The sequence below is a fragment of the Somniosus microcephalus genome, chromosome 8 (genome assembly GCF_052327205.1).
Source record: "Somniosus microcephalus isolate GS21.2 chromosome 8, FLI_Smic_1.0, whole genome shotgun sequence".
NCBI lineage: Eukaryota > Metazoa > Chordata > Chondrichthyes > Squaliformes > Somniosidae > Somniosus > Somniosus microcephalus.
Window position 1 is genome coordinate 104446731 of NC_140994.1, and position 21989 is coordinate 104468719.

General features: G+C 47.5%; 1 protein-coding gene and 1 long non-coding RNA gene across 2 annotated transcripts in view; one reads left to right on the forward strand and one right to left on the reverse strand.

Annotated features, from left to right (window-relative positions):
* The window catches only part of ccar1 (cell division cycle and apoptosis regulator 1), a gene marked incomplete at its 5' end in the record, with an annotated part of 309380 nt that extends 298513 nt beyond the window's left edge, over positions 1-10867 (forward strand). The window contains one exon of the mRNA XM_085995051.1: positions 10638-10867. Within this exon, the coding sequence (XP_085851177.1) occupies positions 10638-10852 (215 nt within the window). The remainder of the gene's footprint in view (positions 1-10637) is intronic.
* Positions 10868-14783: 3916 nt separating this feature from the next.
* Positions 14784-21983, reverse strand: LOC147113739 (uncharacterized). The gene is made up of 2 exons (XR_015079264.1): positions 21839-21983; positions 14784-15445 (listed from the first exon to the last, which is right to left on the reverse strand). It is a non-coding gene; the product is annotated as an uncharacterized LOC147113739 (long non-coding RNA).
* Positions 21984-21989: the final 6 nt, after the last annotated feature.

A 21989-nucleotide genomic window follows, 5' to 3' on the forward strand; every position in this document is an offset into this window, starting at 1 on the left:
GGTTGTAACTGGTGGTCCTGCTTGTGGCAATACCCCTAGTTAGCAGGTACTGACGGAGTTCGTCGCTCATAAACGATGAGCCCCGGTCGCTATGGATATAGCTGGGGAAGCCGAACAGGGTGAAGAGGTTGTTCAGACATTTAATGACCGTGGCACTGGTCATGTCCGGGCAGGGGAAGGCGAACGGGAAACGGGAGTACTCATCAATAATATTGAGGAAGTACACATTGCGGTCGGAGGAGGGGAGAGGCCCTTTAAAATCAACGCTCAGGCGCTCGAAGGGGCGAGTGGCTTTTATCAGGTGGGCCCTGTCTGGTCTATAAAAGTGCGGTTTGCACTCAGCGCAGACTTGGCAGTTCCTGGTCATGGTCCTGACCTCCTCAATAGAGTAAGGCAGGTTGCGGGCCTTGATGAGGTGGAAGAACCTGGTGACCCCCGGGTGGCAGAGGTCATTGTGGAGGGCCCGCAGTCTATCGATCTGCGCGCTGGCGCAGGTGCCACGCGATAGCGCATCCGGGGGTTCATTTAGCTTCCCGGGCCGGTACAAGATCTCGTAGTTGTAGGTGGAAAGTTCGATTCTCCACCTCAAGATCTTGTCATTTTTGATTTTGCCCCTCTGCTTGTTGTTAAACATAAAAGCAACTGAACGCTGGTCAGTGAGCAGGGTAAATCGTTTTCCGGCCAGGTAGTGCCTCCAATGACGCACAGCCTCCACAATCGCCTGGGCCTCCTTCTCAACAGCGGAGTGTCTGGTCTCCGGGCCTTGGAGGGTTCGTGAAAAGAAGGCCACGGGTCTCCCCGCCTGATTGAGGGTAGCGGCCAGGGCAAAGTCGGACGCGTCGCTTTCCACCTGGAAGGGGATGGATTCGTCCACTGCGTGCATGGTGGCTTTGGCAATGTCCTCCTTGATACGGTGGAAGGCTAAGCGGGCCTCTGCCGTCAAGGGAAAAGAGGTGGACTTGATCAGCGGACGGGCCTTGCCCGCATAGTAGGGGACCCACTGGGCGTAATAGGAGAAAAACCCTAGGCACCTCTTCAGGGCCTTGAGGCAGTGGGGCAGTGGAAGTTCCATAAGGGGACGCATCCGGTCGGGGTCGGGGCCGATGACTCCGTGTTCCACAACACAGCCAAGGATGGCGAGGCGGTTTGTGCGGAATATGCACTTCTCCTTGTTATATGTCAGGTTTAGGAATTGGGCGGTGCGGAGGAATTTTTCGAGGTTTGCGTCATGGTCCTGCAAGTCACAGCCGCAGATGGTCACATTGTCCAGATATGGGAAAGTGGCCTGCAACGCATTTTGATCTACCATCCGGTCCATCTCCCTTTGGAAGACGGAGACCCCGTTGGTGACGCCAAAGGGAACCCTAAGGAAGTGATAGAGGCGGCCGTTTGCCTCAAAGGCAGTGTACTGGCGGTCCTCAGGGCGGATGGGGAGCTGGTGGTACGCTGATTTCAGGTCAATGGTCGAGAAGACGCGGTACTGCGTGATCTGGTTGACCATATCAGCTATACGGGGGAGTGGGTAGGCGTCCAGCAGGGTGTAGCGATTTATTGTCTGGCTGTAGTCGATGACCAGGCGCTGCTTCTCGCCGGTCTTAACGACCACAACCTGGGCTCGCCAGGGGCTGGTGCTGCCCTCAATAATCCCTTCTTTCAGGAGCCGCTCCACTTCGGTTTTAATGAAAACCCTGTCCCCGGCACTGTATCGCCTGCTCTTTGTGGCGATGGGCTTACAGTCGGGGGTGAGGTTAGCAAACAGTGGTGGGGGGGTGACTCTGAGTGTGGAGAGGTTGCACCTGGTGCGCGGCGGGCAATTTGGAAGCTGCTGGCTGCGGACTGTGAGTGGGGGTAGGGGTCCACCGTACGCCATCGTAACACTTTTAAGGTGGCACTGAAAATCTAACCCCAGCAGGACGGCAGCGCAGAGGTCAGGCAGGACCAGAAGTTTAAAATGATCGTACACGGTCCCGCCTACTACGAGTGTCACCACGCAGTAGCCGCCGATGTCCGCCGACTGGGACTCGGAGGCCATAGAAATCCGCTGTTGCGCAGGCAGGACTGGGAGAGAGCAACGCCGCACCGTGTCGGGGTGGATGAAGCTCTCCGTGCTCCCAGAGTCAAAAAGGCAGATTGTATCGTGACCATTTACCTTAATGTCCATTGTGGAACTGGCCAGTTGGTGCGGTCTCGCTTGGTCCAGTGTAACGGATGCCAGCGTAGGGGTCGGTGTGTCGCTGCGGGTATCAGATGAGGCGGCGTCGGGGGCCTGCTGCGTCCCGGCTGTCGTCCAAGATGGCGGCGTCCATGATCCCCATGTGGCTGGAGGCGTCCAAAATGGCTGCTGTACCGGTGATTCGCACATGGCCGGGGAGGTCCAAGATGGCGGCCCGCATGGCCCACACGCGGCGCTGCTGGGGTTCGGGGTGGCTTTGGCCCTGCAGACGCTAGCGTAGTGTCCCTTCTTCCCGCAGCCCGAGCAGATCGCGTTTTTCGCCGGGCAGCGCGCTCTGGGGTGTTTTGCCTGGCCACAGAAGTAGCATTTCTGGCCTTGGGGCACTGCTGTCTGGCCTTGGGACACTGCTGTGGTAGTTGGGCCGTTGTTGGGGTGTGGCTGGGGTGGCACGGCGCTATGAGGCGGTCCTACCGTGTCCCAGGCTGTCATTCCCCGCGGCGTCCACGGTGCAGAGGAGTAGGCATCCATGCCCTGGTATGCTGCATCCAACGATAGTGCGAGTTCAGAGGCCTTGTTGAGGTCGAGGTTACTCTGCTCCAACAGTCGCTGTCGGGTGTAATTGGATCTGTGGCCCGCTACAAAAGCGTCCCGGATAAGTTCCTCTGTGTACACGGCGGCCTTTACATCCTTACAACCACAGGCCCGGCCAAGCACAGACAGTGCCTGAAGGTATTCCACGGTCGATTCCCCAGGTTGTTGTTTACGACTCCCCAGGAGGTGCCTGGCGTACATTTCGTTCACTGGGCGCGTGTACTGGTCCTTGAGGAGCTTGATAGCGTCTGCGTACGAGGTCGCGTCTTGGATGACCGAGTACACTCGGTGGTTCACTTTGGAGGTCAGGACATCCAGTTTGTCCTCGTCCGATTTGATTGCTTCGGAGGCGGTCAGGAATTTTTCGAAACACTTAAGCCAGTGATTAAACTTGGTGGATGAGTCCGCCTCCCGATGATCTAAGTCCAGGCATGCTGGTGTGAGGATCTTCTCCATTATAAAAATGTTGTTAATAAAATTGATGCGCTATCAATTACTCATAAAAGACTGAGAGTTAGAAGAGTAACTAAAGGCTTTTATTAACAACAGAATGGAGGTCTGCCTCGCGTGGTCGACCGGTCCAGGATACAAAGGGCTGGGGAGCAGTCACCTTTATACTAGGACCTGTGGGAGGAGTCAGCCGAGGCATGTCCAGGCATGTACACAGTGGAATACAAACAGGACAAACAGGAATACAAACAGTGGTTTACCACACCCCACAGTGCAGATAGAGGCCATTTCAGCCCATCGAGCCTGCACCGACACATATCCCACCCGATTTCTCAGAGAGTAGCTGCCCGAACCCTATTGGTTCGAGTCTTTCTTGGAGTTACATCAGTATCTTGCGTTTTACCTTGCCTGTCACCATAAGTTCAAAACCGTAATTAAATCAAAGTTATCCAATTCTATTGTCTAGAAAACATTTTGAAATACAGCCTCGCCTTTGAGGAATCAATCGGAGAGGCAGGAACTTTGTTTGAACAATGAGCTCCGTACATGAAGGCATGCCAGTGACCACTGACAAGTGCTAGCTATATTGGGGCTATCCCAATCAGATAATGTGGTGGCTTAATAACCCAGTGGTACATGCTAATTGTATCTCCCAGTACATACATCTTAGTTATTAGTGGTATTGGTGAGGCTCCTCCTTTCTGATATACTTCATGCAGAGCAAAAGATAGAAGTCGTGCAATTACAGAAGCTGTTTTGAGATTTGGTCTTTTTTTGAAAGGTCTTGTATTTAAGTACAAAATTACTCAATTTTTGTCACACTCCTTACTTCCTTCACTCCTTTCATCTGCAATCTACAGGCTTTTAAACCCAAGAAAGATATCAGCTAATCACGTAATCTCTTGTACTTTTTAAAATCTTGATGACCTGCGCTATGGGTATTGGCCTTTGACCTTCCTTTCTAAATTAAAAAAAAAATACAATTCTAAAGGTCAACCTGGGATTCACCGATATTAAATAAAAAGAAAATACTGCAGATGCTGGAAATCTGAAATAAAAATAGAAAATACTGGAGATACTCAGCAGGTCAGGTCTGTGAAGAGAGAAACAGAGTTAACGATTCAGGTCGATGACCTTTTGTCAGAATTGGAAAAAAGCAGGAAATAGAACAGATTTTTAAGCAAGTGTAGCGGCTGGGAAAGGGGGGAGGGGATGAAACAGGTTAAGAAACAAAGGATGGCTCTAGATGAAGTGTAACTTGCGCTGGCAGAATGAAAGACAGCTGCCATGTGGGAGAGAAGAACAGAAGGCACAAACAAAAAGGGTGGATTAGAAATATATATATGATAGGGGCCGAGGTTATGATCTGAAATTGTTGAACTCTATGTTGAGTCCGGAAGGCTGTAAAGTGCCTAATCGGAAGATGAGGTGCTGTTCCTCGAGCTTACGCTGAGCTTCCGTGGAACAATGCAAGAGGCCGAGGATGGTGAGGTCTGAGTGGGAATGGAGCAGTGAATTAAAGTGACAGGTGACCGGAAGCTCGGGGTCCCCCTTACCGACTTAACTGAGGTGACCGCCATCTCCTTTTGCCTTGAATATCTCTTAATGTCTCTTAACCTCTTCTGCCTTCTATCCTATCACAGACCTTCCCTTTCGTTCTTTCAACCCCTCCCCCATTTCCCAGCCTCTACACTTGCTTAAAAATCTGTTCCATTTCCTGCTTTTTTCCAGATCTGACGAAAGGTCATCGACCTGAAACGTTAACTCTGTTTCTCTCTTCACAGATGCTGCCTGACCTGCTGAGTATCTCCAGCATTTTCTGTTTTTAATTCACCAATATTGTTTATTTAATCTGCTTTTAAAACTTGAAATCATTTAGATGAAATTTAAACATTTGCTGGTATGAAATTGAAATTCTACAGATGAATTGGCACAAAAATACCCTCTGTACTTTAACACAAGTGGACATGTTGGAGGATATGGTTTGTCTCTTCCTTGTCTCGGTTGTGCTTGTCCTGTTCTTTCTTTCCCTCTCGTTTGTTTCTATCTCTTCCTCTTATCTTCTAGCATTTTCTGTTTCTTTCTTGTGATTGTTTCTCTGTCTTCTGATTGCCTTTGTTTTCTTCCCTGTTCTTGGGTAGGGGTGTTGGAGAGAGTGGTAAAGAAGGGTGGTGCTAGGGCTATGGGTCACAGAGTGAAGAGCAAGCTTGGGACAGACAGCAGGAAGAACTCCTTTACGCAGATGGTTGTCAGGACGGGTGGTCCAGGCAAAGACGCAGCTGAGGGAAGACTGTAGGGTTGCTATTCTGAGTGGATGATATCAAATAGGCCAAATAATCTTTACCCAACCGATCTTCGGGGCATTATCAGACGATAGTACTGGGTAAGCTGGCATGTGTGTGGTTGGACAACATTACGATGGTCCACAACATCAACAAGAGGGGTGAGGGGGGATTTGTCACAGTGTGATCCTACTAGTCAGTTAGTGTCTGCATCATCCCTCTCGGATCAGCATTTAGCCAGAGTAGACAGTATATTAGCTAAATTACTCTTGATCTCACGGTTCACCCTTCTGAGTGGAGGATTCCAGGTAAGTTTGAGGACATATTTAGGAGCTGTGGGCACCCAATGAGAGACCTTCTTGCCTCTTGTATTTGTGCTTGAAGCCAAAGGGCCTGCAGCAGGACCTTGTGGTAGAAGCCAGGACTGTCCTGCACAGCATCTGCTAATAGGGCTTACTACAAAATGGGAACCTTCTGCAGTGTGGGGCAAGAACAGGAAGCGGGTCCGACATAGTTATCTGTGTACCGGAAGAAGAGGTCAGCAAGGGGACCTGAGTAGGACTGGAACAAAGATGACTATCGGTGCTGCTTCCTGTTCTCTCCCTGAGCTGGAGAATTTCATTCATTTTGGTTCTAACATCCACCCCTCCATTCACGTGAGCCATCTCGGACTCTTCCCTTCCCTTTTTTGACTTCTCTAACACCATCTCTGGGGGTAGATTGTCCATTAATATACACTACAAGGCCACAACTACCTGCATTACACTTCTTCCCACCCCATTTCCTGTAAGGACTGTATTCCCTTCTCCCAGTTTCTTCGTCTCCCTCGTATCTGTTCTGACGATGCCACCTTCCACATCAGCGCTTCAAAATGTCCTCATTTTTCCTCAATCAAGATTCTTCTTCATCGTGGTTGACATGGTCCTCAACCATGTCTGTCCCATTTCCTGCACTTCTGCCCTCATTCCTTCCTCCCTCTCCCAGAACCACAATAGGGTTCCCCTTGTCCTCACCTACCACCCCACCAGCCTCTACATTCAATGGATCATCCTCTGCCATTTCTGCCACCTCCAGCATGAATCCCACCACCAATCACATCTTCCCCTCCCCTTTCAGCATTCCGAAGGGACCGTTATCTCCACGACACCCTGGTCCACTCCTCAATCACCCCAACAACCGCTCCTCTTCCCCCGGCACCTACCCTTTTATCTCCTCCCACCCCACCATCCAGGGCCCCAAACACGCTTCCCGAGCAAGACCGTGATTTACTTGTTGTACTTGCAGTTTAGTATACTGTATTCGCTGCTCACAATGTGGGCTCCTCTACACTGGGGAGACCAAACGCAGATTGGGTGACCGCTTTGCTGATTTTTCATGCTTCCCTCCCCCGCTCCCACCAATTAACTCTGCTTTAAGCATTCACACATCCTCTGGGTCTCAGATATAACTTTTAAATCTCTAGTTTCTCGCATCATGCCTCCTTTGTCTTGCATTATTATCACTTCTGTCATTCAATCGTCTCCTGTCCTAATCACAGACCTTTTTTCTCCCCACCCCCTTTACCCTACCACTGTTTCTCCTCATAAACTGTTCATCTGTAACATACAATGATGCAGCACAGAAGGAGGCCGTTCGGCCCATCATGTCTGTGCTGGTAACATCTTCCGGTTCTGATGAAAGGTCATCAACCTGAAATGTTTCCCTTACCTCCCTCTCCACAGATGCTGCTGAGTGTTCCCAGCATCTTTGGTTTTAATCTCAGATTTCCAGCATCAGCAGTACAGTATTTTGCTTTTTGTTTTCATTCATCTCATTGCTGTTTCCCTAACTATGACTACATTTCAAAAATATTTGATTGGCTGTGAAGTGGTTTGGGACGTCCTATGGTTGTGAAAGACACTATGTAACTGCAAGTTCGTTCTTCAGTTTTATTTGAGTTTTGCTCCATCCACAAGTCTTTCGTGACCCCTTTCTGCTGTTGCCTCCCTAATCCGTGCTCATCTTTCCCACAACTTTATATTTGAATCGCTTCAATCAGGTTTCCACAGCAATGAAACAGTCCTAAACAAAGTCATAAATGGCATCCTGTGTTTCTGTGACCATGCTGCACTATTCTTTCTCCATATTCCTCCTCAACCTCTCTGCAGCCTTCAATGCGGTCGACCACACCATAATCTTCCAACACCTCTCCTTCGTTCTTCAGTTCAGTGGGACTGTCCACACTTGGCTCCACTCTTACCTGTCCGATCATAGCCAGAGAATCTCCAGCAACGGCTTCTCTTTCCCACCCAGTTATGTTTGGAATCCTCTAAGCATCTATCCACATGTACACTGATGACGCCCAGCTCTACCTCACCATCACCTCTCTTGACCCCTCCACTGTCTGTGTTGTTAGACTGCTTGTCCAATATCCAATCCTGGAAGAGCCGCAATTACTTCCAGCTAAACATTGGAAAAACCGAAGCCCCCGCCATAAACTCCGTTCCCTAGTCACCATTCCCTTCCCTCGCCCCGCCTGAGGTTGAACCAGACTGTTTGCAACCTCGACGTCCTATTTGACCCTGAGCTGAGCTTCTGACCCCATATCCTCTCCCTTACCAAGACCACCTACTCCCACCTCCGTAACATGTCTCCACCCCCGCCCCAGCTCATCTACCACTGAAACCCTCATCCATGTTTTTATTACCTCCAGACTCAACTATTCCAATGCTCTCCTGGCCAGCCGCCCATGCTCCACCCTCCATAAACTTAAGCTCATCCAAAACTCTGCTGCCCGTATCCTAACTCGCACCAAGTCCCGTTCACCCATCATCCCAGTCCATGCATTTAAATCCCTCCATGGATTCGCCCCTCCCTATCTCTGGAACCTCTTCCAGTCCTATAACCCTCCACAGATCTTTCTGTCCCTCTGACTCTGGCCTCTTGTGCATCCCCCATTCTCTTCGCCCCACCATTGGTGGCCGTGCAATTCCCCCCTATACCTTTCTATTTCTCCTTTGGCATGGCACCCATTCTGTCTGACTACACCTCTAAAATTACTTGGAACATTTTTCTACACTAAAGACACTGTATAGGTGCAGGTTGTTGTGTGACTGAAATGTTCAGCTCTTGCCTGACATTTTGTGAATGGGGAATGCCAGGAACAGGTGTTGAAACGTTCCAGTGTTTGATATTTGCTTTTGGCAAAAATTGTGTTTTCACAGTCTGTGGTGCTGGGCGAGACTGGTACAGCTTGAAGTCGAGTTTAATCTGGACTGACTTTCTGTTGCTACCTCTCTAAGCATAATCTGAAGCAGCTTTAACTCCAGTTTATCCCTGAGAACCCATTCTGTGATTAATGGTTTCACCACTTTTGTGTAAATGTTGTGCTGATCTAGGTGAGAGGTATTCGTCCTGATAAATGGACCACATTGCATTTCAGGCACCCAGTATCAGGTACAGCACGGGTTAGATACAGAGTGAAGCTCCCTCTACACTGTCCCATCAAATACTCCCAGGGCAGGTACAGCACGGGTTAGATACAGAGTAAAGCCCCCTCTACACTGTCCTATCAAACACTCCCTGGGCAAGTAGAGCATGAGTTAGATACAGAGTAAAGCTTCCCCTACACTGTCCCATCAGACACTCCCAGGGGCAGGTACAACACAGGTTAGATACAGAGTAAAGCTCCCTCTGCACTGTCCCTTCAAATGCGTCCAGGGCAGGTACAGCACAGGTTAGATACAGAGTAAAGCTCCCTCTGCACTGTCCCATCAAACGCTTCCAGGGCAAGTAGAGCATGAGTTAGATACAGAATAAAGAACATAAGAAACAGGAGCAAGAGTCGGCCAATCGGCCCCTCGAGCCTGCTCCGCCATTCAATAAGATCATGGCTGATCCAATCTTGGCCTCAATACCACTTTCCTGCTCTCTCCCCATACCCCTTGACTCCCTTGTAGGTCAAATGTCGGTCAATCTCCGCCTTGAATATATTCAATGACTTCGCCTCCACAGCTCTCTGGGGCAGAGAATTCCAAAGATTCACGACCCTCGGAGAAGAAATTCCTCCTCATCCCCGTCTTAAATGGGCGACACCTTATTCTGAAACTATGCCCCCTAGGTCTCGATTCCCCCACTAGGGGAAACATCCTCTCAGCATCCACCCTGTCAATCCCCCTCAGAATTTTATGTTTCAATAAGATCACCTCATTCTTTTAAACTCCAATGAGTATAAATCCATCCTGCGCAACCTTTCGTCATACATCAACCCCTTAATCCCAGGAATCAACCTAGTGAACCTTCTCTGCACTGCCTCCAATGCAAGTATATCCTTCCTTAAATATGGAGACCAAAACTGTACGCAGTACTCCAGGTGTGGTCTCACCAGTGCCCTGTAACGTTGCATCAAATTTTCCCTACTTTTATACTCTATACCCCTTGCAATAAAGGCCAACATTCCATTAGCCTTCCTAATTACTTGCTGTACCTGCATGCTAACTTTTTGTGTTTAACTACTAGAACCCCCAGATCCCTTTGTATCGCAGCATTTTGTAGTCTCACTCCATTTAAATAATTTGCTTTTTCAGAGTAAAGCTCCCCCTAGATTGTCTCATCAAACACTCCCAGGGCAGGTCCAGCACGGGTTAGATACAGAGTAAAGCTCCCTCTAGATTGTCTCATCAAACACTCCCAGGGCAGGTCCAGCACGGGTTAGATGCAGAATAAAGCTCCCTCAACACTGTCCCATCAAACACTCACAGGGCAGGTCCAGCACGTGTTAGATGCAGAGTAATGCTCCCTCAACACTGTCCCATCAAACACTCCCGGGGCAGGTACAGCACGGGTTAGATTCAGAGTAAATCTCCCTCAACACTGTCCCATCAAACACTCCCGGGGCAGGTACAGCACGGGTTAGATTCAGAGTAAATCTCCCTCAACACTGTCCCATCAAACACTCACAGGGCAGGTACAGCACGGGTTAGATTCAGAGTAAGGCTCCCTCTACACTGTCTCATCAAACAGGGCAGTTGCTGCGTTTGAGACTACCCAAACTCATTTCCCATAGGACCATTACAGCAAGCAGAGTCTTCCAACCCATGATTATGGGCAAAATTTGAATCCAGGTTCCAGAGATGACATGCCTTTTTATGTATTTGTTTTAGGAAACAAACTCTTGTTGCCTAGTTTAACAGTGAAACCAGAATCCAGCGACGGGGCAGAAAGCAGCAACCTGATCGTGTATAATGGTGCAATGGTGGACGTGGGGAGCTTGCTGCAAAAATTACAGAAAAGTGAAAAGACTCGAGCGGAAATGGAGCTGAAAATACAGGCAGTGGAGGCCAAGATGGGTAAGATATGTGATTGTGGTTATACATGAGGGATAGCGTACAGCCAATGCCACCATGGAGGGGTGAGAACATGTCTCTCCATTTGTTGTTGTGTGTGGGTGTGTGGTCAGCCTGAAGATGCACAGCTTCTTCACCCTGCAGGTGAACCCCACCAGCTCCCTGTGACCCCAGTTTTCTTCCCTTCTACTACAGTAATCATGGGTGACTTTAATCTACATATAGACTGGCCAAACCAAATTAGCAATAATACTGTGAAGGATGAATTCCTGGAGTGTGTACGAGATGGTTTTTTAGACTAGTACGTTGAGGAGCCAACTACGGAATGCGCTATCCTAGATTGGGTATTGTGCAATGAAAAGGGGTTAATGAATAATCTTGTTGTGCGGGGTCGTTTAGGGAAGAGTGACCATAACATGATAGAATTCTTCATTAAGATGGAAAGTGAAGTAGTCCAATCCGAAACTAGGGTCTTAAATTTAAACAAAGGAAACTGTGAAGGTATGAGGAGTGAGTTGGCTATGATAGATTGGGGAGCTTCATTAAAAGGCATGACGGTGGATAGGCAATGGCTAACATTTAAGGAACGAATGCATGAATTGTAACAGTTATACATTCCTTTCTGGCGCAAAAACACAAAAGGAAATGCGGCCCAACCATGGCTAACAAAAGAAATTAAGGATAGTATTAGATCCAAAGAGGAGTCATATAAAGTTGCCAGAAAAAGTAGCAAGCCTGAGGATTGGGAGCAGTTTAGAATTCAGCAAAAAAGGACCAAGAGATTGATTAAGAGGGGAAAAATAGAGTATGAGAGTAAACTTGCAAGGAACATAAAAGCGGATTGTAAAAGCTTCTACAAGTACGTAAAAAGAAAAAGATTAGTGAAGACAAATTTAGGTCCATTACAGTCAGAAACGGGAGAATTTATAATGGGGAACAAGGAAATGGCAGAGCAATTAAACAAATACTTTAGTTCTGTCTTCACGGAAGAGGACACAAATAACTTCCCAGAAATGCTAGGGAACCAAGGGTCTAGTAAGAATGAGGAATTAAAGGAAATTAGTATTAGTAAATAAATAGTGCTGGAGAAATTAATGGGACTGAAAGCTGATAAATCCCCAGGGCCTGATAATCTGCATCCCAGAGTACTAAAAAAGGTAGCCATGGAAATAGTGGATGCATTGGTTGTCATCTTCCAAACTTCTATAGATTATGGAACAGTTCCTGCAGATTGGAGGGTGGCAAATGTAACTCCACTATTTAAAAAAGGAGGGAGAGAGAAAACAGGGAACTACAGACCGTTTAGCCGAACATTAGTAGTAGGGAAAATGCTGGAGTCTATTATAAAGGATGTGATAACAGGGCACTTAGAAAATATCAATGGGATTAGACAAAGTCAACATGGATTTATGAAAGGGAAATCGTGTTTGACAAACCTACGGGAGTTTTTTGAGGATGTAACTGGTAGAATAGACAAGGGAAAACCAGTGGATGTGGTGTATTTGAATTTTCAGAAGGCCTTTGATAAAGTCCCACATAAGAGGTTAGTGTGCAAAATTAAAGCAGATGGGATTGGGGGTAATATACTGGCATGGATTAAAAATTGGTTAACAGACAGGAAACAGAGTAGGAATAAATGGGTCTTTTTTGGGGTGGCAGGTGGTGGCTAGTGGGGTACCGCAGGGATCAGTGCTTGGTCCCAGCTATTCACAATATATATCAATGATTTGGATGAGGGAACCAAATGTAATATTTCCAAGTTTGCTGACGACACGAAACTAGGTGGGATTGTGAGTTGTGAGAAGGATGAAAAGAGGCTTCAAGGCGATTTAGACAAGTTGAGTGAGTGGGTAAATACATGGCAGATGCAGTATAACATGAATAAATGTGAAGTTATCCTCTTCGGTAGGAAAAACAGAAAGGCAGAGTATTATTTAAATGGTGATAGATTGAGAAATGCTGATGTACAAAGGGACCTGGGTGTCCTTGTGCACCAGTCACTGAAAGCAAACATGCAGGTGCAGGAAGCAGTTAGGAAGGCAAATGGTATGTTGGCCTTCATTGCAGGTGGATTTGAGTACAGGAGCAAGGATGTCTTACTACAGTTATACAGGGCCTTGGTGAGACCACACCTGGAGTATTGTGTGCAGTTTTGGTCTCCTTACCCAAGAAAGGATATACTTGCCACAGAGGGAGTGCAACAAAGGTTCACCAGACTGATTCCTGGGATGGCAGGACTGTCTTATGAGGAGAGATTGGATCGACTAGGCCTGTATTCACTAGAATTTAAACGTATAAAATTCTGACAGGGCTAGACAGACTGGATGCAGGGAGGATGTTTCCCCTGGCTGGGGGGTCTAGAACGAGGGGTCACAGTCTCAGGATACGGGGTAGGACATTTATGACTGAGATGAGGAGAAATTTCTTCACTCAGAGAGTGGTGAACCTGTGGAATTCTCTACCACAGAAGGCTGTGGAGGCCAAGTCACTGAATATATTTAAGAAGGAGGTAGGAGATGGGGAGAGAGCAGGAATATGGTATTGAGATAGAGGATCAGCCATGATCATATTGAATGGCCTACTCCTGCTCCTATTTTTCTATGTTTTTCTTCCTAAAGGCGCTGACTCTTGGTGTACAGTTCCTTGGGGGCTGGCAGGTTTCCATCAGCTCACCCAAGCGACTGTTCTTTATACATCAGTATAGACAGTGAGTGCTGGTAGGCTGTTAACTATTGTGGTCATTGTCCCAACTGGTCTTTATTCAGTGTCCACACATGACAGCAGTCAGGGCTGGGATCCCTGACTGGTTGTACATGTGACTGACCTACGTTTCCAGTGTAGTGCAGACATGGGCTTGTAATTATACAGCTGACTTTTCCCCACCTCTGTCCCATTAGTTCACATCATCCAGTACAGAGCTCATGGGGAATCAAACTTTCTGGAAGTTTGTTTGGCTCAGTACTAGGCAAGGCGGTATGTGAAGCTGGGATCATCCTGGATTGTGTTGAACATGGGCCAGGCGGGAATTAAACCTGTGGTTCAATGCCAGACTAGGCAGCGCATTCACTCACTGAGCCACTATCAGCCCCTATATTTTATACACTTCTCAATTGTTTGACTTCCAACTAGCTTATGCATGAACTGTACTGTGTGTTGTGATCAGAGCACTATAAAAACAGTTCTATAATTATGTGTCCTTGGTGTGCAACATGTAACTGGAGTGTGTGGGCCAGTGCGTCACATTTAAAGTGTCCTACAGGAGAAGTGTCTGTTGCACTCGCAGCTGATTGGTCCAATAACTGCCCGTATGATTTACTCAAGTATAGCCATGTAGGAAACAACACCAATCAGGAACCACCAACCCATGCAACAATGCTGGAGATGTTTTTGAAAACTACCAATCATGGACCAGCAACAGCAGCAAAATGAGCCAATCAAATCGGGCTCATTTTTCCCCCAATTTCTTTCAGCCACCATCTTGTTTGCTAAGCTAAGCGGCTGCACACAGGTTAAAACATACAGTTTATAAACCAATAGTTCCCTATCCTCAAGCACCAACTCAACAGTGGTCATCACATCTATCCTTAAAAAAACCCATCTAGACCCCTCTTTCCTTTCTAATTATTGCCCTATTCAAAACTTGCCTTTCCTCTCCAAAGTCCTTGAATATATCATTGCCTTCCAGCTCCATGCCCATTTCATTGAATCACACAGCACATTAACCACAGGACACAGATTTAAGATCATTTTTTCATGCAGCGAGTTGTGATGTGGAATGCGCTGCCTGGAAGGGCAGATTCAATAGTAACTTTCAAAAGGGAACTGGATAAATACTTGAAGGGGAAAAATTTGCAAGGCTATGGGACTCTCTTTCAAAGAGCCTGAACAGGCACAGTGGGCTGAATGGCTTCTGTGCTGTATCATTCTATAAATAGTCCAAAAAATAAAAATTCTCACATAACAAACACGCAAGATGTTTAATCCACAGGAAAACTTGAAAATTCTGCATAAATGTAATCATTTAATATTAGAAATCCAAACGTGACGTTTTCTTCACAAAAAGCTGATTATCTGGGGCCTGCTTCGAGTTTTGCTTCAGTCCCAGAGTTGTAAACTTCACCTGAGCTTTGGAAGCTGGGGATATACAGTCAAGTTCTGTATGTGTGAGAGAGAGGGATGCCATATGGAAACTCCCGCTTATACCCTGCTCAACACACCTCAGCCAGGCAGAAACTGTAGATAATGTTAATGACGCACGGGCAGCAGGAAGAACATCCAAATAGAACAATTCAATTCTTTCAGTTTCATAAAAAATCCTAGCAAGCGTGTTGTTTCAAATGAAGGCTTTGTGTCGCTGAGAGGGCTAATGTCTGCACTGGGGCTGGTGAGGTGATGTTTATGAAGTGCTTTGATGATCAGCTCAGAATTTGGCTGTGGTGAATGGCCATCTGGTCACTGGAGTCATCCCTGGGGCGCGGTGAATGGCCATCTGGTCACTGGAGTCATCCCTGAGCCATGGTGAATGGCCATCTGGTCACTGGCGTCATCCCTGGGCCACGGTGAATGACCATTTGGTCATTGGAGATGCCCCTGAGCCATGCCACAACAACAGCATGGGTTCATTTCTAGAGGGATAGAATGGAAAAGCAGAGAAGTTATGTTAAACTTATATAAACCCTTGGTTCGACCACACTTGGAGTGCTGTGAAAAGCTCTGGTCTCCATATTTTAAAATGGATTTAGAGACACTGGGGAAGCTGCAAAAATGATTGCTACTATGATACCAGAACTGAGAGTTTATATCTATCGGGAAAGATTGAACAGGCTGGGTCTTTCTTTAGAAAAGAGAAGGCTGAGGGGTGACCTGATAGAGGTTTTTAAGATTATGAAAGGGTTTGATAGGGTAAACATAGAGAAGATGTTTCCACTTGTAGGCGAGACCAGAATTAGGGGCCATCAGGATAAGATAGTCACTAATGAACCCAATAGGAAATTCAGGAGAAACTTCTTCACTCAGAGTGGTGAGAGTGTGGAACTCGCTACCACAGGGAGTGGTTGAGACTAATCACACAGATGCATTTAAGGGGAAGCTGGATTAAACACATGGGGGAGAACGGAATAGAAGGCTATGTTGGCGGGGTGAGATGAAAAGGGGTAGGAGGAGGCTCGTGTGGAACATAAACACCGGCATGGACTTGGTGGGACGAATGGCCTGTTTCTGTGCTGTAGGTACTTTATAATAGTTTGTAACAGCTTCAGAAAGATGCACATCTACTAGAGTCATAGGGGGCTAATGGGGCGCAAAGCAACTAGCGCGCGTGTGTGGCGCTGTTTGCGCCGCTCACGAAATTAACTAGACATTTTGCGACGGCGCTAAACACTACCGCCACGATCTCCTGCGCCGGCAGATCATGACGTCAGTCGAGTGTGCAACGCCCCGGTAGTGCCCAGGACCGGATATTGAGTGGCGGCCGCTGCCTTACCACCTGCCGCTAGCAACGATAGGTTGAGGGGAGCGTTTTGCAGTCAGGAAGGGACTGAGGGAGCGCTAATTAAAGGCGACCCCTTCCTGCCTTTTTTTGTTGGTGACATTTTTGCACCACACATTCTGAGAGAGAGAGAGAGACTTCTGGAGAGATTCAACGCTGTGTGAAGGAGTTTTGGGTACTGAGCAGCACTTTGCAGGTTTATTTTGATTTGCCCTTCCTTGTATCGATGTGGAAGAGACTGGGGGCTGCACTCTGAGCTCTTTCCCTGGGTGTCTCCATTGTTCTTTCCAGCAGATTTGATGTACAGGTCTCTCTAGGCCGAGATTTAAGGCTGCAATGAGCAGGATGTAGATGGAGAGCAAGATCACTCCTCCCCTTTAAGAACTGGCCGGCGCCATTGTGTCTGTGTTCAATTGCTGACTGACATCACATGAGCTTCGCCAACGCGCTGAGGTAGCACCTCGCTCCTCGGCCTTTGCACCTTAAGACAGGTGTGAAGCGCCTGATTTAGCCCTCCAATCACCTCCAGGGACGATAGAAGCCAAGTTTGCAGTCGGAGGTGATAATTAGCGGCAGGCGTTAAACTTTGCGCACGGCCGATAGTCACGCCCCAAACGGGGCGATACTGAATTTTTCCCCCATAGTCATAACGGCACAGAAGGAGGTCATTTGGCCCATCGAGTCTGCGCCGGCTCTCTGTAGAGCAATCCAGTCAGTCCCATTCCCCCGCTCTATCCCCGTAGCCCTGCAAGTTTATTTCCCTCAAGTGCCTATCCAGTCTCCCCTTGAAAACATTGAATGTCTCTGCTTCCACTACTTCCATCGGCAGCGAGTTCCAGGTCATCACCACTCGCTGCGTAAAAAAGTTTTTCCTCACTCCCCCCTGTATCTCTTGCCCAAAACCTTAAATCTGTGTCCCCTAGTCCTTGTACCATCAACTAGTGGGAACAGCCTTTCCCTGTCTAGCCTATCCAAAACCGTCATAATCTTGTACACCTCTATCAAATCACCCCTCCACCTCCTTTGCTCCAATGAAAACAAATCCAGCTTCTCCAACCTGTCCTTGTAGCTAAGATTCCCCCATCCCCAGAACGATTCTGGTAAATCTCCTCTGCACCCTCTCAAGGGCCTTCACATCCTTCCTAAAGTGTGGTGACCAGAACTGGACGCAATACTCCAGTTGTGGCCTAACCAGCGCTTTATAAAGGTTCAGCATAACCTCTCTACTTTTGTACTCAATACCTCTATTTATGAAGCCCATATGCTTTGCCAACCACTCTCTCAATATGTCCTGCCACCTTCAGGGACCTATGCACATTAACACCCAGATCCCTCTGTCCCTGCACACTCTTTAAAGCTGTGCCATTAAATGTATATTGCCTCTCTCTGTTCCTTCTGCCAAAATGCACCACCTCACACTTCTCTGTATTAAATTCCATCTGCCACTTGTTTGCCCATTCTGCTAGCCTTTCTATATCTTGTTGCAGTTGATTGGTATCATCCTCACTGTTTGCCACACCCCCGAGTTTAGTGTTGTTAAGTATGTGTATTGTATTGAACAATTAACACAAAGACTTAAACGTATAACTCAAACAGGTCTTTACTGGTTGGAGGTAGGGACTGCACGTAGGTCTTTACTTCATGCCCACAGGCGGGAACTGAGGGGAGATCAGTACCCACAGTACTATTTATACCCCTATGGCCAGGAGTGGTACTGCGTATCACTACGCCCTACAAGTAGTGCAGTCCTGTCCATAGGTTCAAAGTAGCACACATATTACATACACAACATTCCTCCCTTCTTAGCTTTACAGTCATCTCCCCATTTAACATAACGTAATAACATATATACATATATAACTTCAGGTTTACATAACAAAATAACATAGATACATAGATAACTTCATGTCAAAACAGATCACAGATTCAGTCTCTGCGGAAAACAGTTCACAGATTCAATCTCTGTGGTGTAGTCGGTTCACGTTGCTGGAGTGACTCATTCAATAGTCCTTCCATGGATTTAACAGTTTGAACTTCCGAACTGAATTGGCTCCGTTCGGAGGGACCACGTGTGTGTGATCTGGTAGAGGTAATAATCGTTCAGATGGGTCATCTTCTGTTTCGACTTTTCCTTTTCTGCTTCTTGGAGACTCTCTGGGCTCCACTGCCAGCTGCATGCGCAGTTCTTCCTTCTCTTCCTCCTTTTTCCGTAGTAGAGCCACCTTCTCCCGATGTTCCGTAGACTTTCGGTGCTCCTCCATGATTTCTGTATGGTGGGAGTCGAAGTTACAAGTTGGGCAGGACAGGACATAGTAATATTCGGTGTCATCCTGATCTAGGCCAGCGAGAGGGTCTTCTATTTCCTCCATACCCAGCTGGGCGTTAGCCAGCTTTTGTTCCAAGTCCAGACATCTTTCCTGAAGAGACTTCTTCATGCGTACCTCTTCATCCAGCTTTTTGTGGGCTTTCAGCAAGTCGTTTACTAATGACCTCATTTGAGATTTTACTACTTCAACTTCTTTTGGAGATTGATTGATCGGACTATTCAACCCCTCTACCGGAGCAGCTGTTTCAGCGGTCTGTTGTTCTACGTTGACGTGAGTCAGCGTACTTTTGGCATCCAAGGGCTGCTCTGTTGCAGTCATCTCAGTCTGTGTTGCCACCTCAGCTCTTCCAATAACCTTTGAGAGCTCCGAACCCCTTTCGTTTGAATATTGAAGTTCGTGTTCAAGTTTTTCCCATTTCAGAGTCCTGTCCTTCAGCATATGCAGGAGTTGGCTGACCGTTAACTCCTCTGACATCAGACGTTTTGTGTGCTCCTGCTCCATTTGCTCCAGCAGCTGCTTCTGTTGTCTTTCCAGATGTTCCCACTCTATATCAAAGAACTCTTTCGTCGCATTCATCTCTTGCTCAAAACGGCAAATCATTTGTTCTAATTGCTGTTGCAGTTTGAAATGGAGTTGAGTTCGAGCCCGGTGTCCCTCAGAAATGTGCATGTCAGTAGACTGGACAGACTCAGAATTCTCTATCTCAGTGGAATTCTGTGCTGAAACTTTGTCTTTTGCACACGGGTTGGTCTTACCATCATCAGTTCCAGAGTCTGGGTTGATTATGTTCACCGAGTTCTCACTCGTTATTGTTTGTAGGAAATGCCAGTCGATATTCATTTTCCTAATCCACTCCCGTCCTAGTAGTGGAGGACCTCCTTCAGATAGCACATATAAGTCCATTATTTGACTTTCTTCGCCCTTGTGGACCACTGTGACCTCAATTTTCCCGATGGGGTACACTCTTTGCCCCGTGTATGTTTTCAATATGAGCTCCGTATCCTGTAGGGGAATATGTTGGAATAACCTTCCATAATCTTTCTTATTTATGACCGTCAATGCCGATCCAGTGTCCAATTCCAGTTTTACTTGGACTCCTTCTATCTGAAGAGTAACCCAAATTGTCTGGAGGTCTGCACCCTTACCAACGTTGAGTACCCTTAAGCTAGCCAGTTCAATACTGCTTAAGCCAGCCAGTTCATTACTGCTAGCGTCTGAATCGGACTCCTGTTCGGCCACCTTGTGTACTTTTGCGTATTTTCCTTGCGGTGACTTCTTGTTGCTGGTCTTCTTCCCTGACCTGCATACTCTAGCTATGTGTCCAAGCCTACCACAAGTTCTACATTCTTGGTTTTTAAACCAACACTGGTTCTGATCATGCGTTGTCTTTCCACAACGATAACATTTGCCAGAACTCTCACCCAATTTGTGTGCACTGAGCTCCGGTGACCGTAGCTGCATTACTGCCGTGCCTCTCGCTGCGGCTTCGTGTGCTGCTGCCATAGTGACCGCCTTCTCAAGCGTCAGCTCATTCTCCTCGAGCAGTCGCTTTTGTGTATCCTGTTTAAATAAACCACACACAAATTTGTCTCGTAGTGCATCTGTCAGTCCCGTTCCAAACTGGCAATATTTCGCTAATTTACGCAATTCCAGCAAATATTCAGCATTGCTTTCATGCTGTAGCTGCCTTCTGTCGTAAAATTTAAATCGTTCCGCTAGCATCAGCGGCGTGGGGTTTAGATGATCTTTCAGGACAGTAACAATCTCATCGAACGTCTTATCCGCCGGTTCATCTGGTGATAACAGGTGTTTCAATTGCCCGTATGTCTTCGCACCCATTAAATTTAATAATGTTAGAGCTTTATCTTGGTCACGAATTTTATTGGCCTTACAATAATTTTTTACTCTTTCAACATATATGGCCCAATCTTCGAGGTCACTATCAAAGGTGCTAATATTCCCGTGTTTAGGCATTGTAGATTTGCAATTTCTCAGATTTTATTTTCTTTACTTGTTATCAAAGATGGCGGCTTCCCGCTCTTGCCGTCGTCCTCCGCCCACAAAATGGCGGTTTTCCCGCGCTTGGCGGTCTTCACCCGTCCCCCGACGCCGTCTCCCTTCAGCCCCCGAGTGCGGCCCTTATCTTCGCCGCGATCGCCCGAGTGCGGCCCTTATCAGCGGATGCGATCACTGGATCGCGAAGTGGCTCCCGACCGAAGCGGCTCTCGGCCCTTATCTTCTGTGCGATCGATAGCCCGCGCTGTGCACCGCGGCTCTCGCACCTTGAGCTTCTGCAGCCGCCGCGCCTTTCAGTCCGAGTGCGGCCCTTATCTTTGGTCCCGATCGCTGGCCCGCGCTGCGCCTCGCACTTGAAGGCGGCCCGGCCTTATCTCCGATCGCGATCGATGGCCCTTATCTGCTCCGACTTCCCCAGCCCTGTCTTTGCAGCCAACGCTGCACGGCTTACCCCACCACCTAGGTTGAACAAGGAAACTGCAGAAAGACTTCTGTCAGTCGCTGGAAGCTGTCAGGATGGCTGCTGCACTCCAGTGCTCAGTCGCTGATGGAGGCTTCAGAGTCCTAAGCCTGTCGCTTCTAGTGGGGTGGTGAGGTTTGAAACCTCTCTTCAACTGCCGCAGGGTAAGAACCTGACTCGTCGCCAGTGTTAAGTATGTGTATTGTATTGAACAATTAACACAAAGACTTAAACGTATAACTCAAACAGGTCTTTACTGCACGTAGGTCTTTACTTCATGCCCACAGGCGGGAACTGAGGGGAGATCAGTACCCACAGTACTATTTATACCCCTATGGCCAGGAGTGGTACTGCGTATCACTACGCCCTACAAGTAGTGCAGTCCTGTCCATAGGTTCAAAGTAGCACACATATTACATACACAACAAGTGTCATCGGCAAATTTAGAAATTCTACTCTGTATTCCAATATCAAGTCATTTATATATATATATAGCAGGGGAGCCCCGCGTTGCAGGGCTTTTTTGGGCCTGGTCGATGTGTGGGCCGGGAGCCTGGGACTGGATTTGGGCTGTCGGCAGTTGGAGAAGCCTAGGCCCCGGGGCTGGGGTATTTTCGAGTGTTTTTTAACCTAAACATTTCTAGCTTTTAATACCTTCAAAGATGAAAGTTAAAGTACTTATAAAACATGTTTGGTAAATCTTATTGAAAAAAAATAAGATACTGACCTGGATGACCATATTTTTAGCATTGAGGCCTGGCTGGTGTATAATGGCTGCTGCATCCCTGAGCTGAGAATGAGTAGTCCCGCCCCCCCCACACACCAATTGGTCAACCATCAGGTTACTGAACTGCAGGATTGGTCAATCATCACGGCAC